The 13,151-nt window shown below is 48.3% G+C and overlaps 2 protein-coding genes across 2 annotated transcripts; one reads left to right on the top strand and one right to left on the bottom strand.

Annotated features, from left to right (window-relative positions):
• Positions 1-3,094: 3,094 nt before the first annotated feature.
• Positions 3,095-7,006, bottom strand: LOC123412328 (pentatricopeptide repeat-containing protein At1g60770). The gene is made up of 2 exons (XM_045105284.1): positions 6,757-7,006; positions 3,095-4,769 (listed from the first exon to the last, which is right to left on the bottom strand). The coding sequence occupies exons 1-2, from the start codon at positions 6,970-6,972 to the stop codon at positions 3,378-3,380; spliced, it is 1,608 nt and encodes a 535-aa protein (XP_044961219.1). The 5' UTR covers positions 6,973-7,006; the 3' UTR covers positions 3,095-3,377.
• A 238-nt stretch (positions 7,007-7,244) lies between these two features.
• Positions 7,245-9,969, top strand: LOC123412327. The gene is made up of 5 exons (XM_045105283.1): positions 7,245-7,584; positions 8,145-8,347; positions 8,429-8,527; positions 8,905-8,978; positions 9,461-9,969. Exons 1-5 carry the CDS (start codon positions 7,302-7,304, stop codon positions 9,675-9,677), a joined length of 876 nt encoding a protein of 291 aa, XP_044961218.1. The 5' UTR covers positions 7,245-7,301; the 3' UTR covers positions 9,678-9,969.
• Positions 9,970-13,151: the final 3,182 nt, after the last annotated feature.

Raw genomic sequence — 13,151 nt, 5'->3', positions numbered from 1 at the left:
TTCTGTGATCATACCTGAGGCCCGGCGCAACCGTCACGGTGGTTTGGTAGAAATCGATCCACCATGCCAGCTAGGTTTCTGTGATCATACCTGAGGCCCGGCGCAACCGGCACGGTGGTTTGGTAGAAATCGATCCACCATGCCAGCTAGGTTTCTGTGATCATACCTGAGGCCCGGCGCAACCGGCACGGTTGTTTGGTAGAAATCGATCCACCATGCCAGCTAGGTTTCTCTGATCATACCTGAGGCCCGGCGCAACCGTCACGGTGGTTTGGTAGAAATCGATCCACCATGCCAGCTAGGTTTCTGTGATCATACCTCAGGCCCGGCGCAACCGGCACGGTGGTTTGGTAGAAATCGATCCACCATGCCAGCTAGGTTTCTGTGATCATACCTGAGGCCCGGCGCAACCGGCACGGTGGTTTGGTAGAAATCGATCCACCATGCCAGCTAGGTTTCTGTGATCATACCTGAGGCCCGGCGCAACCGGCACGGTGGTTTGGTAGAAATCGATCCACCATGCCAGCTAGGTTTCTGTGATCATACCTGAGGCCCGGCGCAACCGGCACGGTGGTTTGGTAGAAATCGATCCACCATGCCAGCTAGGTTTCTGTGATCATACCTGAGGCCCGGCGCAACCGTCACGGTGGTTTGGTAGAAATCGATCCACCATGCCAGCTAGGTTTCTGTGATCATACCTGAGGCCCGGCGCAACCGGCACGGTGGTTTGGTAGAAATCGATCCACCATGCCAGCTAGGTTTCTGTGATCATACCTGAGGCCCGGCGCAACCCGCACGGTGGTTTGGTAGAAATCGATCCACCATGCCAGCTAGGTTTCTGTGATCATACCTGAGGCCCGGCGCAACCGGCAAGGTGGTTTGGTAGAAATCGATCCACCATGCCAGCTAGGTTTCTGTGATCATACCTGAGGCCCGGCGCAACCGGCACGGTGGTTTGGTAGAAATCGATCCACCATGCCAGCTAGGTTTCTGTGATCATACCTGAGGCCCGGCGCAACCGGCACGGTGGTTTGGTAGAAATCGATCCACCATGCCAGCTAGGTTTCTGTGATCATACCTGAGGCCCGGCGCAACCGGCACGGTGGTTTGGTAGAAATCGATCCACCATGCCAGCTAGGTTTCTGTGATCATACCTGAGGCCCGGCGCAACCGGCAATGTGGTTTGGTAGAAATCGATCCACCATGCCAGCTAGGTTTCTGTGATCATACCTGAGGCCCGGCGCAACCGTCACGGTGGTTTGGTAGAAATCGATCCACCATGCCAGCTAGGTTTCTGTGATCATACCTGAGGCCCGGCGCAACCGGCACGGTGGTTTGGTAGAAATCGATCCACCATGCCAGCTAGGTTTCTGTGATCATACCTGAGGCCCGGCGCAACCGGCACGGTGGTTTGGTAGAAATCGATCCACCATGCCAGCTAGGTTTCTGTGATCATACCTGAGGCCCGGCGCTACCGGCACGGTGGTTTGGTAGAAATCGATCCACCATGCCAGCTAGGTTTCTGTGATCATACCTGAGGCCCGGCGCAACCGGCACGGTGGTTTGGTAGAAATCGATCCACCATGCCAGCTAGGTTTCTGTGATCATACCTGAGGCCCGGCGCAACCGGAACGGTGGTTTGGTAGAAATCGATCCACCATGCCAGCTAGGTTTCTGTGATCATACCTGAGGCCCGGCGCAACCGGCACGGTGGTTTGGTAGAAATCGATCCACCATGCCAGCTAGGTTTCTGTGATCATACCTGAGGCCCGGCGCAACCGTCACGGTGGTTTGGTAGAAATCGATCCACCATGCCAGCTAGGTTTCTGTGATCATACCTGAGGCCCAGCGCAACCGGCACGGTGGTTTGGTAGAAATCGATCCACCATGCCAGCTAGGTTTCTGTGATCATACCTGAGGCCCGGCGCAACCGGCACGGTTGTTTGGTAGAAATCGATCCACCATGCCAGCTAGGTTTCTGTGATCATACGTGAGGCCCGGCGCAACCGTCACGGTGGTTTGGTAGAAATCGATCCACCATGCCAGCTAGGTTTCTGTGATCATACCTGAGGCCCGGCGCAACCGGCACGGTGGTTTGGTAGAAATCGATCCACCATGCCAGCTAGGTTTCTGTGATCATACCTGAGGCCCGGCGCAACCGTCACGGTGGTTTGGTAGAAATCGATCCACCATGCCAGCTAGGTTTCTGTGATCATACCTGAGGCCCGGCGCAACCGTCACGGTGGTTTGGTAGAAATCGATCCACCATGCCAGCTAGGTTTCTGTGATCATACCTGAGGCCCGGCGCAACCGGCACGGTGGTTTGGTAGAAATCGATCCAACATGCCAGCTAGGTTTCTGTGATCATACCTGAGGCCCGGCGCAACCGTCAAGGTGGTTTGGTAGAAATCGATCCACCATGCCAGCTAGGTTTCTGTGATCATACCTGAGGCCCGGCGCAACCGTCACGGTGGTTTGGTAGAAATCGATCCACCATGCCAGCTAGGTTTCTGTGATCATACCTGAGGCCCGGCGCAACCGGCACGGTGGTTTGGTAGAAATCGATCCACCATGCCGGCTAGGTTTCTGTGATCATACCTGAGGCCCGGCGCAACCGGCACGGTGGTTTGGTAGAAATCGATCCACCATGCCGGCTAGGTTTCTGTGATCATACCTGAGGCCCGGCGCAACCGGCACGGTGGTTTGGTAGAAATCGATCCACCATGCCAGCTAGGTTTCTGTGATCATACCTGAGGCCCGGCGCAACCGGCGCGGTGGTTTGGTAGAAATCGATCCACCATGCCAGCTAGGTTTCTGTGATCATACCTGAGGCCCGGCGCAACCGGCACGGTGGTTTGGAGGCCCTTACGCTGGCTGGCCATATATCATTTTGACACATGCAGTTCTTCAATAAATAGCAATATAGTAATATGATGCTTGACACGTACCTATTTTGCTTTCAAAGTTGTGACAGATATTCACCAATTTTTACAATTCAGACGCACTCACACCATATACAATATGATTCAGGGTAGCAAAGTATCATCGCATCTCATATCACATATTTAAGGGCATTGCAGTCACAGACTCACAGTACACGGATTCAATTCTTGTTTCAAACAAGCGAAGCATGTATAGTTCATTCGGTACTGAAGACAAGGCCACAACACAACTGAAAAGCAGAGTATAACACTTGCAACAGCCCAGGGACTGCGATGGCACAAAGAAGCAGCGGATGAACAAAAAATAAATGGCAGGCTAGCATTTCAGTGTACATCCTGACGTTACAGGTTTTGTGGAAGAAAACAGCAAAAATATGGATAGCACCCTGCTGTCTGTTATTGAGATGAACACAAAGTGGGATGCTACTCAACTAATCAATCAACGCAGATGGAGTCGACCAGCTTGTCAGTTTCCTCGCTGAGTTCCACGTTTTCGATCTTTAGGCGGTGCCGCATCCCAGGGAACTTCTTTCCAGCCGCTGCGTACGTCCGTACCAGCGGTTCGAACACCACCGTCCCCAGATCTTTCTGCACCTTCTTTAGCACCTCGACGAAACTCTCAGCGCCGTCCACGTCCTTCTTCTTCTCAAAGTAACCCATCAAGGTCTCGGTCACGTCATGTGGTGGCACCCAGATCCTGCCACTGCTGTGTCCCTTCTTGATTGCACGGTCGGCGCACCAATGGGCATTCTTCAGATCCCCTACCTTGAGATAGTGCTCCATGAAAATCTCCCACGTCTTCGCGTTAAGCCTTCCTCCACGCATCTTGGCACGCTTCTTGAGAGCAATGGCCTTGTCAAGCATACCCTCTGTAACATATGCTTTCATCAGAGCATTTGCAACCCGGATGTCGTATTTAGGACGTTTCAAGTCAAGCTCCTCTGTTCCCGTGTCCTCTGTTTCCTTAACATCCAAATCATTGTTAGACACCTCGGTTGAAGTTTCTTCGTCCAACTTAGAAGTTTCAGTTGTCACAGCATCAGTTGCTTTAGTCTTAGGTGGACGGATGTACCGGGCTTCCCACTCTTTGAAGCAGGCCTCAGCAGCAGGCAGATCCTTCAAGTTCGCCAGAACCTGAATCATGTTAAGATAGCTCATGTTTGCCTTCCTAGGATTATTCCTCTTCAGTGACCGCCAAACACGATGAACTTCCACTAAATTTTGTGTTCGCCCATACAGTGTAATGAGGAACTGGTAGGCTTCAAGATCATTGCCAGTGTTCCGCTTCTCTAGCTCCTTAAGAGCAGCTTCTGCCTTCTCAAACAGTCCAGCATCAACGTATATGGAAGCCAGGTTACTGTATGTTGTCCAATCAGGAGCAACACGGCCATCCCTGGTCATCTCTTCAACCACCCTCTCGACCCCTGGTATGTCCTGACGAGCTGCAAGTGACCTCATCCAGACATTATAAGTATATACATCTGGTAGAACATCATCAGCCTTCATGTCCTGGATGATGCTGGGAACCTTCTCGGGTTGGTTGACCTTGGTGTATAGTGTCATTAAGCTGTTGTAGGACATGGCAGTGAAAGCAAAGTTGAGCTCCTTCATTTTCTCCATAAGGGATTCAGCCTTCTCAGTCATCAACTCTTTGCAATAACAATTCAGAAGAGCACCATATGTCATATGAGTTTTAGAAGTTTCTGGGAGGTCCATGAAGTACTTCTCAGCAGCAGCGATGCCTCTTGATTTGGCAACAAGATCCAGACGGATTGCTTGGTCACCGACTGTAGGATTCATGCCTCTTCTGGTCATAACTTCAGTAAGCTGCAGAAATAAACAATAGAAGGGGTAAAGAACCACCATAAGAAGACATGCAACATTCAAAATCATATAATAATCTCCATCTGGGATGTGTTATATGCATTTTATGTACTGATTCATTTGTCACATCATCGTAATAAAATCAAAGAATAAATCTCACAAAGAAATACTGCCTTAGTAAAGTTAATCACACAAACTTGAGCAGTGAAAAGAATAGTAGATGAGTTCGGTAGTGCTGCTCCAGGTAAACTAAGAATGAAAATACAATGAACGCCCATCAGTGTAAACACTTTTATGTTCAGAGAGTAATGACATGAATAAGAGGGAACTAATATTTGCAACAGCATTTACAAACATTAACAGGCAACTGCTAGATTGAGGGGTATTCAGATAAGAGGTTGCCACACAATTAGAATCTTCAACTTGGTAGGCAACTAACCAGCTAGTACCAAGCACTGAAAAAAAAAACGTGAAGCAGACACACTACAGTCAAATGTCAAGCAATCATGGTAGTATTTCAAATGTCATGGCATGCATCTAATAGACGATAATGGAACACACACAGAAGTATTTCCGTTGAATGGACAATACACACCAGCTCTATAATCTATGTTCCGTTATGTAGCACCAACTGGCACAATTTTACAAAATAGAGAATTTCACAGTCCATAATTGCAAATATATGGTTTAACCCAAAAGAAAAAACCAGGCCAAAGAGAAGAGAAGACGTTAAAAATGATGCAGCGGAAACATTATCTACACTCACCTACCAAAATTCAAACAAATGACTTGCCAAAACATTTAGGGTTGCTAGAAAAGTCAGCTGCCCTGTTAGATAGCTATCTAACTCAGGGCCCACTCTAGGTGCAAGTAATGGAAGGAAAGACCATAAAAAGGTTTGCATTGAATACGCAAAAGCGCAATACAAAAATTAGAGACAATAAGCACTAGGTGGATAAAAGAGATTATCTACACAGCAAACATGGCCACAGTGTGCTAAATGCCAATAAGTATGGGAACTTCTGAAGAACACAACAACTAACCTGAGAGAACATACTAACTACTAAGTAAAGTAAACTCCAACAAAGATTACTACAAAACTAAATATGCATACAAGTTAAAAGTAACTCGCAATGATGTCAATAGACATGGGAGAATATATCAGTGTAACTGCAGTGATGTCAAGAGGCATGGGAGTACAGATCACCTTGATTATTCACAACAGGATATGCAGCCATGCTTGTTCAGAATGAGAGTGTGCCAAGAGAAAGAAAACAATAAGACTGAGAACCTAACTGTGCGAGAGAAAAAGGGACGAAACTGGTGGTACAACTTTCTTTTGGCAGCGGGGGAGAAGCTGAAGTTCATTTTCATAAAACAGCAGGTGCAGCCTTATCAAACAGGGCAGTTGTAAGACAGAAATGACGGTCTTTCAGAAGAAAAATGGAAGTCAACCTTCCAGCAGACTACACAGTGCCCGCTTAAACAGAAGCAAACATGGCTTCGAGACAACATTAATATGTATCCTGTTAGCATAAGCAGCGCTACATTCCACAACTGAACCACTAATAACAAACCTATCATGTTAGCATACATAACACTCGGCAGAGAAAGAGCATGAATGAGGCATTTCATTATCATTGCTTCCACTCAGCAATTCGACAGCATCAATACCCCCACAGCGATCTCGATATCCCGAGAGCAAACATACATACAACACGGATGATAAACAAATTAAGCAACCCAGAGGGCCAAATAAGCTGATGATTTTGCGGCCTACCAAGCAAATTTGCAATACAAATCTCGATCTTTGCACGGCATGTAATCCATGGCACACTACCACGCCAGCAAGCAGCACCTCAGGTCCTCTATTCCCCGCCGTGATGATGCCACCGCAATCAGATCTAGTCCACCGCAAAGGCGGAGCGCATCACTGTACAGAGCACGGACCAAAGGCTACCGACGGGATCAGGAGGAGGGGGGGGCGGACCTTGAGGGCGGGGCGGTAGAGCTCCTGGCGGCGGAGGCGGCGGACGCAGACGCCGACCTCCCACTTGAAGGCGCGCTTGCGGCTGCCGAGGAAGCCGTCCACCTCCTCCCGCACCGCCTGCGGCGTCGACCCCCGCCGGAACAGCCGCCGGTAGAGCGCCTCCTCCACGTACTTCTTCGGCGACCGCCGCGCCAGGTCCTTCGCCCTCGTCGCCATCGCCGCCGCCGCCTGTCCTCGCCGCTCGCCGGGGGTTTTGAGGGTTTTGGCGGCGCCTGGCGGCCCTCCCCTCCCTCCACTAGCAGTAGCCGCTCGCCTCCGGGCTCGTTGGGCCTGGGCTTCCCTAGCCCGTCACGGCTCCGGGCTCGTTGGGCCTGGGCTTCCCTAGCCCGTCACGGCTCCGGGCTCGTTGGGCCTCGGCCTCGGGCTCGTTGGGCCTGGAGTGGTAAAGACGAAGGCGTTGGTTTCTCTGACCGAAAACCGAGGGGCAAAAGGGGGATTTCGAAGCGGGGAGAGAGAGGCGAGGTCGCCGGCGACCGGAGGCGGGGATGAGCCGGAAGGAGGCGGCGGTGGAGGAGGGAGGAGGGGAGGGATCGTCGGCGCGGGCGGAGGGGGGCGGGGAGCTGGCGGAGGCGCTGGCGCGGCGGCGGGTGTACCGGGAGGTGACGCTGGCGCTGCGGGCCGGGCTGCGCGACGCCGGGGCCGACTTCTCCTTCCTCCGCGCGCGGGGGCTCCGCGGCCTGCTCGGATTCCTCCGCTCCACCGCCGCCGCGCCCGACGACTCGCAGCTGCTCCTCTTCCGCCACTCCCAGTCCATCCCCGATCTCCAAGGTACTGTGATTTCTTCTACCCACGATCCATCTCCCCGGCCGCCCATTCCGGTGATGCGATCCGCCCAACGCGATAGAGGACACGCTCGACACTTCAGTCTCGTGGTTTCTTCTGGCTGCCTGACGAGTGAGCCAATGCAGCAGCGCGATGACCAGCGGGTGTTTAGATGGGATCAATGGAGAAATGCTAGTTATGTTATGGTTGTCGAGCATTATTAGTTACAATGGCTACAATGCAGCAACCTGTGAGAGCATCGAGGAGCCTCTTGCTGGGAATGTAACCGCGTTAGGCTTTGGGTTATTTTGATGTTCAGGATTATTAGGTGATGAATTTTCCAGGCCAGCTCCATGATCTGTCATCCATGTTTAAATGTAACAATAATCTTGCTGGTGTGGATGAATGACTACTAGCAGGTTTTTATATCCCACAGCTCGCCTAATGCATTTAGGGGTGGAGAGCTAGCCTGCTTCTTTCTTTGTTACCTTTTCCGCAAACAACATTTATTCCAGTTCTGGCCCCTGAGTAAGGAGCGATGCTGACACGCTTATGTTCTGTGACAGTTATTCCAGTTCTCTTTCAGAATTCATTGCATCAACCAAAGGATCCTGTTGTGACATTGGATCATATATTTGGAGTCGAACCAACGAAGATTACGAGCCCCTCAACAGATTCCGAAATTGCTCTAGCTCTTCGAGTTTTGGAAGGTTGTTGCCTTTTGTACAGCAGATGCACTGCTCTGGCCCACAAGTACAAGGCTGTGCAGGTATCCGTCGCTCATTTGTTTTCTTTAAGCAATATTGTTCTTGGCTCTTCTTAATGCAATTAATGACTTCAATTGGTGTAGGTACTGCTGAATATATTAGCCAGCCGAGGTCCAACTGAGCAAGGGGTGTGCTTAGATGCTCTGATATCGTTGATGTTGGATTCACCTTCGAATCAGATTGTACGCTTTACCTCTTTCCTGAATCTGTTGTCGTTGTCTTAAATTTTGTATAGCAGAAAGAAGTTCCAAATATAAACTAGCAGATAGCTCTGGCATGGTTGAAATGCCTAAATTTTTTATGGTTTGGCTCTCAAGATATGCTCTGTTTAGCCCCTAAATGACCGCTCAGTGATAAAGGAGGTGGGGGTGCAAAGACAGCCAGGAGGTTTGCCTGGAAGCAGCCACCCTTTATCTTAGTACTAATTTTTATTCCAGAACATGATTAATAGTTGGTGTGAGCTCGTTGAATAAATTGTTGGGCTTCATTATTTCTGGTCACTGCGGTTATTTCTGTTCTTTAGCTGGTCTGTACCTTATATAACTGCTTCCTTCTACAGGACTTTGAGGAATACAGTGGACTTGAAAAGGTTGCTGAGCTTTTGAAGGATGTTCAAGTGGAAGAACACATAAGGCAAGTATAAATCCTGAAGTGTTCTTATATTAACTTTGAATGCATGCCCAACAATTTGAACCTAAGTTATTGTCCCAGTCCCATGTAAATTATACCTAAAAGATACTTCATTCATCTGATTGATCTGCCTACATCACATCCGTAAATTGAAGAATTATGAACAGGCAAGATGTCTACACGTCTAACTCTGGCTTAGTTACAGAAATGTCCACTACAACGCTATCTTTGAAATGTATCAGTTGTTGACCTCTATGTGTTCATTATTGTTATATTTTTTTGGGCGGCTAAGCGTGTACACGATGAACGGTTTAGATAAGCAGCTGAATACTATGCCTTCCTAGTTTTGTATTTCCATTACAAAGCTCTGGCCTCTTCATCTCCTCTCTACTAGAAACAGTATCAGCTGCATATTCGTTTCTCCAGTTTGTTTAGTTGTTGTTCGATTGACTAAATTTTCTTGTTCGTTTAACACTTTAATGCAGATTGAAATGCGGGGAATTCCTACTGTTGCTCATCGGGCATGTTTATGTGAAGGAAAACACTCCCATACATGAGCAGATGAGAAACCTACTCGGGGAGCAGTGCGCGTCGCTCATATGGGCAGCGAGCCGGTTTGGATCCACCCTCGACGCGGAGCAGAGGCAGATGGCCCTGCAAATACAAGCGAGGAGAGTGGTTGAATCCCTGGAGCCCTACTAGGACAACCACACCAGTGTGTTCCTGGCGATTAATGACATGTTGCCGGTCTCAGTTGCTGCATGATTCATTCTTTCGCGGAGAAAAAGGGTGTATGTAGCCTTGCATCCTCCATTTTGCCGCTCATCGCAAAGCCTTTTGTCTTTTCTCTTTCTGTGCAAAGTGATTCTTAAGTTTGCTGTTTGTGTAAGTTTTGCCCGAAAATAAATTGTTTCATCTTTGTTTGTGAAGATGGTCTTGTTTAGTTTTGTCTGAAGAACATGTACTATATAGAGGAAAATTGTTTGGGTTAAAACGGTTGAAACTGTCTGCTTGGTTCCATTTGAAGACCATGGGATGAAGGGATTGATACATGAAGCTTTCAAATTTCACAACAACAAAAAAAATCGTTGTGTCATTATCAATTCGGCCAGCATCGTCTACAGCCAAGAATAAAAATATTGTATGTTGCCTTAGCCTGTTTGTTTCAATGGAATATAAAATGAGGATTTTTATGATTCTTAGAACTAAGCCTGTTTTATTCTGGCATTATGAAGATTTTTACAATTCTTGGAACGATGCATTTGTGGGTTGTTTGATTATCATGACTGCAACCCATAAAAAATTCTAAATCAGATTGGATCCAAGATGACGATATGTCATTATAATCCTACGTTATTTTTTGTTCTAGTGAATCGGATCAAAGAGGTGCTAGCTTGCATCACTTCCATGGATCTATAGCTCCTTTGAATTGCAAAGCAACAATGTGTCATTTCTTTGCTTCAACATTTTTTAGTAAAAAGTGCACCGGGGGTCCTTATTCTTTTTCGGAAGCACTAAATTTGTTATAACTAGAACTTGGTGGACAGTGGTCGGCTAGGGATTCAGTGGCGGGGAAGGGGAGAGCGGACACATACGGGCTGGATTTGGGGAGTCTAGAAAAACCGAACATATGGGCTAGGTTTTGGGGAGCCTGTTGGGTGGTTGTTTTTGTGTCTGAACATGTCCAGACTGTCCAAGCGGACATATGGGACAAAATGGTTATGCCCTTGGAGACGTCATTAACACGACAACTTCTATACACTTTCATGTCAACATATAAAAGACACGTCATTTTTTCTCCCCTTAGAACGTGCACTTTCTGAGTTCTGTTTAGCAAAGCAAGGGAAGTCTGGAAGGGTAGGGAGGGGGTGGTAATCTTCAACGCATCTTCACAACAACTTCAAATGAGGATTTGTGACAACTCTTTGTAAACTTGTGTGGTTTATGTCTTCATATTGTGGTGAAACACAAGGTATGGAAAAGTTGCATCTTCTCCCTTGGCAATTCCTAGTCGACCATGTTGTTTTCGTTAAAATTAGTTGGATAAGGATGGGGAGGGGCAAGATAGAGAGAGCCTAGGCCTAACCCGCAATGTTAGTGGAGACCGGGGAGGGGTGGGGGTGCAACTTCTTGATCTAGGGGTGTCGGGGTTCTTTGCTTCAATCAAGAAGATGGGGAGGAGGCCGGGCGGGACGGTAGGGGGAGGCATTTTTTGCTTGTGGAGGAAGAATGTGTAGGAGGATATTTGGTAGAAAGGGTTTTGGCACTCGTGCTCGTGCTGAAAAGAATAATGACGCGTCACGACTCACAGTTGTGCGATGTCGTGCGCTTGTGATCATCGCGTCGACCCACCAACACGGATGGTTTCAGTGCACACTTACACTGTAGCGAGTGTACTTCTTGTTATGACATGGGCACACGAGGCGGAAAATCATGTTGTATTCACATCCAAAATGAGAGAATTTGCTCCTGGACACATCATACTATTATCTCATGTACCTATCTATAATACCTAAATAGCCCAATTCTCTTAACATGCAGCCCTCACTATAGGAAAAGGGCCATTAGTCCCGGTTTCATAGGGCTTTTAGTCCCGGTTCTTGAACCGGGACAAAGCCATCGGGGCTAAAGGCCCAAACCTTTAGTCCCGGTTAGCTTACAGACCGGGCCTAAATGAGCTCCACGTGGCCGTTGCGGGGCGCCCAAGCAGGAGGACGTTTAGTCCCGGTTGGTAACACCAGCCGGACCCAAAGGCAGCCATGCGTCAGCAGCTCCACGCGCTGCGGGTTTTTTTTTAAAGGGGGGGGGGGTAGGGGTTTTGAAGGGTTTTATATATTAGGGTTTCGTATTGTGTTTCCCCTTTTTCCTTTTGTGTCCATCATCTTTGGTTCCTTATGCTTGTTGGTGTTTTCGGTCGGCGTCAACTAGACGCCAGCTAGTACGTACATAAAGCATTACGCAACATCGTATATTACTCCTTGAAAAGACCTCGATGACGCCTAGAGGGGGGGTGAATAGGCTGTTTAAAAACTTCTTCGGATTTGGCTTGAAACTAATGCGGAAATAAACTAAGAGGGTACTTGTCAAGCACAAATCCTAAATGCACTAGGCACTGCAACGTGTATCAACAACACGATCTACCAAGATGGACACAATACAGTTACTAACAAGCACAAGTAAGTTACACAAACTTACTTGAGCTATATCACACGACAAGTAGGTGAAACAACACAAGATACTAGATCACACTATATCACATGATATATCAAAGGCTGCAAGTATGAACGTGTGGATATAGAGGGTATGCTTGAATGATTAATCTTGTACAAGAAATAGCCAACACAATATAATGAGCACAAACAATACGCAATGTATGTAAGCTCAAGTAACACAAGTAAACCACAAGTAAGGAGTTAGGGTTAAGGATAACCAAGGTCACTGAGACGAAGATGTATCCCGATGTTCACTTCCTTGGAGGGAAGCTAGTCACCGTTAGAGAGGTGGATGTTACCACGAAGGCACACCAATGCCACGAAGGCTCACCATATTCTCCCTTTGAGATAACACCACGAAGGCGTTTCTCAACCACTAGTGGTAAGCCTTTGAGGTGGCTTCCAAACCCTCACAAACTTTTCCGGGGGGTAATCACACGGATTGATTCCTCTCCGAAGAACTCCTACCGCCTAGGAGTCTCCAACCTCCAAGAGTAACAAGATCACGGGGAATGCTCAAAACTTGCTCAAATCTCAAATAGCTTGGGTTGAGAGGAGGAGAGGGAGACGATCTATCTTTTGATTGGAACAACTCTCAAAGGGGCTCACAAATGCTCTTGGGATCTAAGATTTGGTGTGAGCAAATGTGTGTGAGGTAGAAGTGTGTTCTTATGAGGATAAGGTTGTGTTGGGCAACCCTCTCACGAAGTGGGAGGGGGTATTTATAGTGGGGAGAGAAAAACAGCCGTTTGGGACACTTTAAGTCACACAGGGTCTGGACGTCCGACAGTTGCCGGAAGTCCGGGCGTCCACGAGGGGTCGGACGTCCGACAGGGGTCGGTCGTCCGAGGCCTGTAGATATAGCTGAAAATACTGTGAATTGAACAGCGACCGGACGTCCGGAGAGGACCGGAAATCCGAGTTATTCGACTCAACTTCTTCTGGTGGGAGGTTCCGGATTTTC

This window comes from Hordeum vulgare, chromosome 7H, assembly GCF_904849725.1.
Source record: "Hordeum vulgare subsp. vulgare chromosome 7H, MorexV3_pseudomolecules_assembly, whole genome shotgun sequence".
NCBI lineage: Eukaryota > Viridiplantae > Streptophyta > Magnoliopsida > Poales > Poaceae > Hordeum > Hordeum vulgare.
The sequence above is the reverse complement of the archived record's forward strand: the minus strand, read 5'-3'. Positions and strand labels throughout refer to the sequence as shown.

Excerpts from the sequence above, each read along its gene's own strand:
- LOC123412328 (XM_045105284.1), bottom strand. The coding sequence starts at position 6,972 with ATGGCGACGAGGGCGAAGGACCTGGCGCGGCGGTCGCCGAAGAAGTAC. Across the intron at positions 4,770-6,756 it reads TCTACCGCCCCGCCCTCAAG|CTTACTGAAGTTATGACCAG; the intron begins GTCCGCCCCCCC and ends TTATTTCTGCAG.
- LOC123412327 (XM_045105283.1), top strand. The coding sequence starts at position 7,302 with ATGAGCCGGAAGGAGGCGGCGGTGGAGGAGGGAGGAGGGGAGGGATCG. Across the intron at positions 7,585-8,144 it reads GTCCATCCCCGATCTCCAAG|TTATTCCAGTTCTCTTTCAG; the intron begins GTACTGTGATTT and ends GTTCTGTGACAG. Across the intron at positions 8,528-8,904 it reads ATTCACCTTCGAATCAGATT|GACTTTGAGGAATACAGTGG; the intron begins GTACGCTTTACC and ends TTCCTTCTACAG.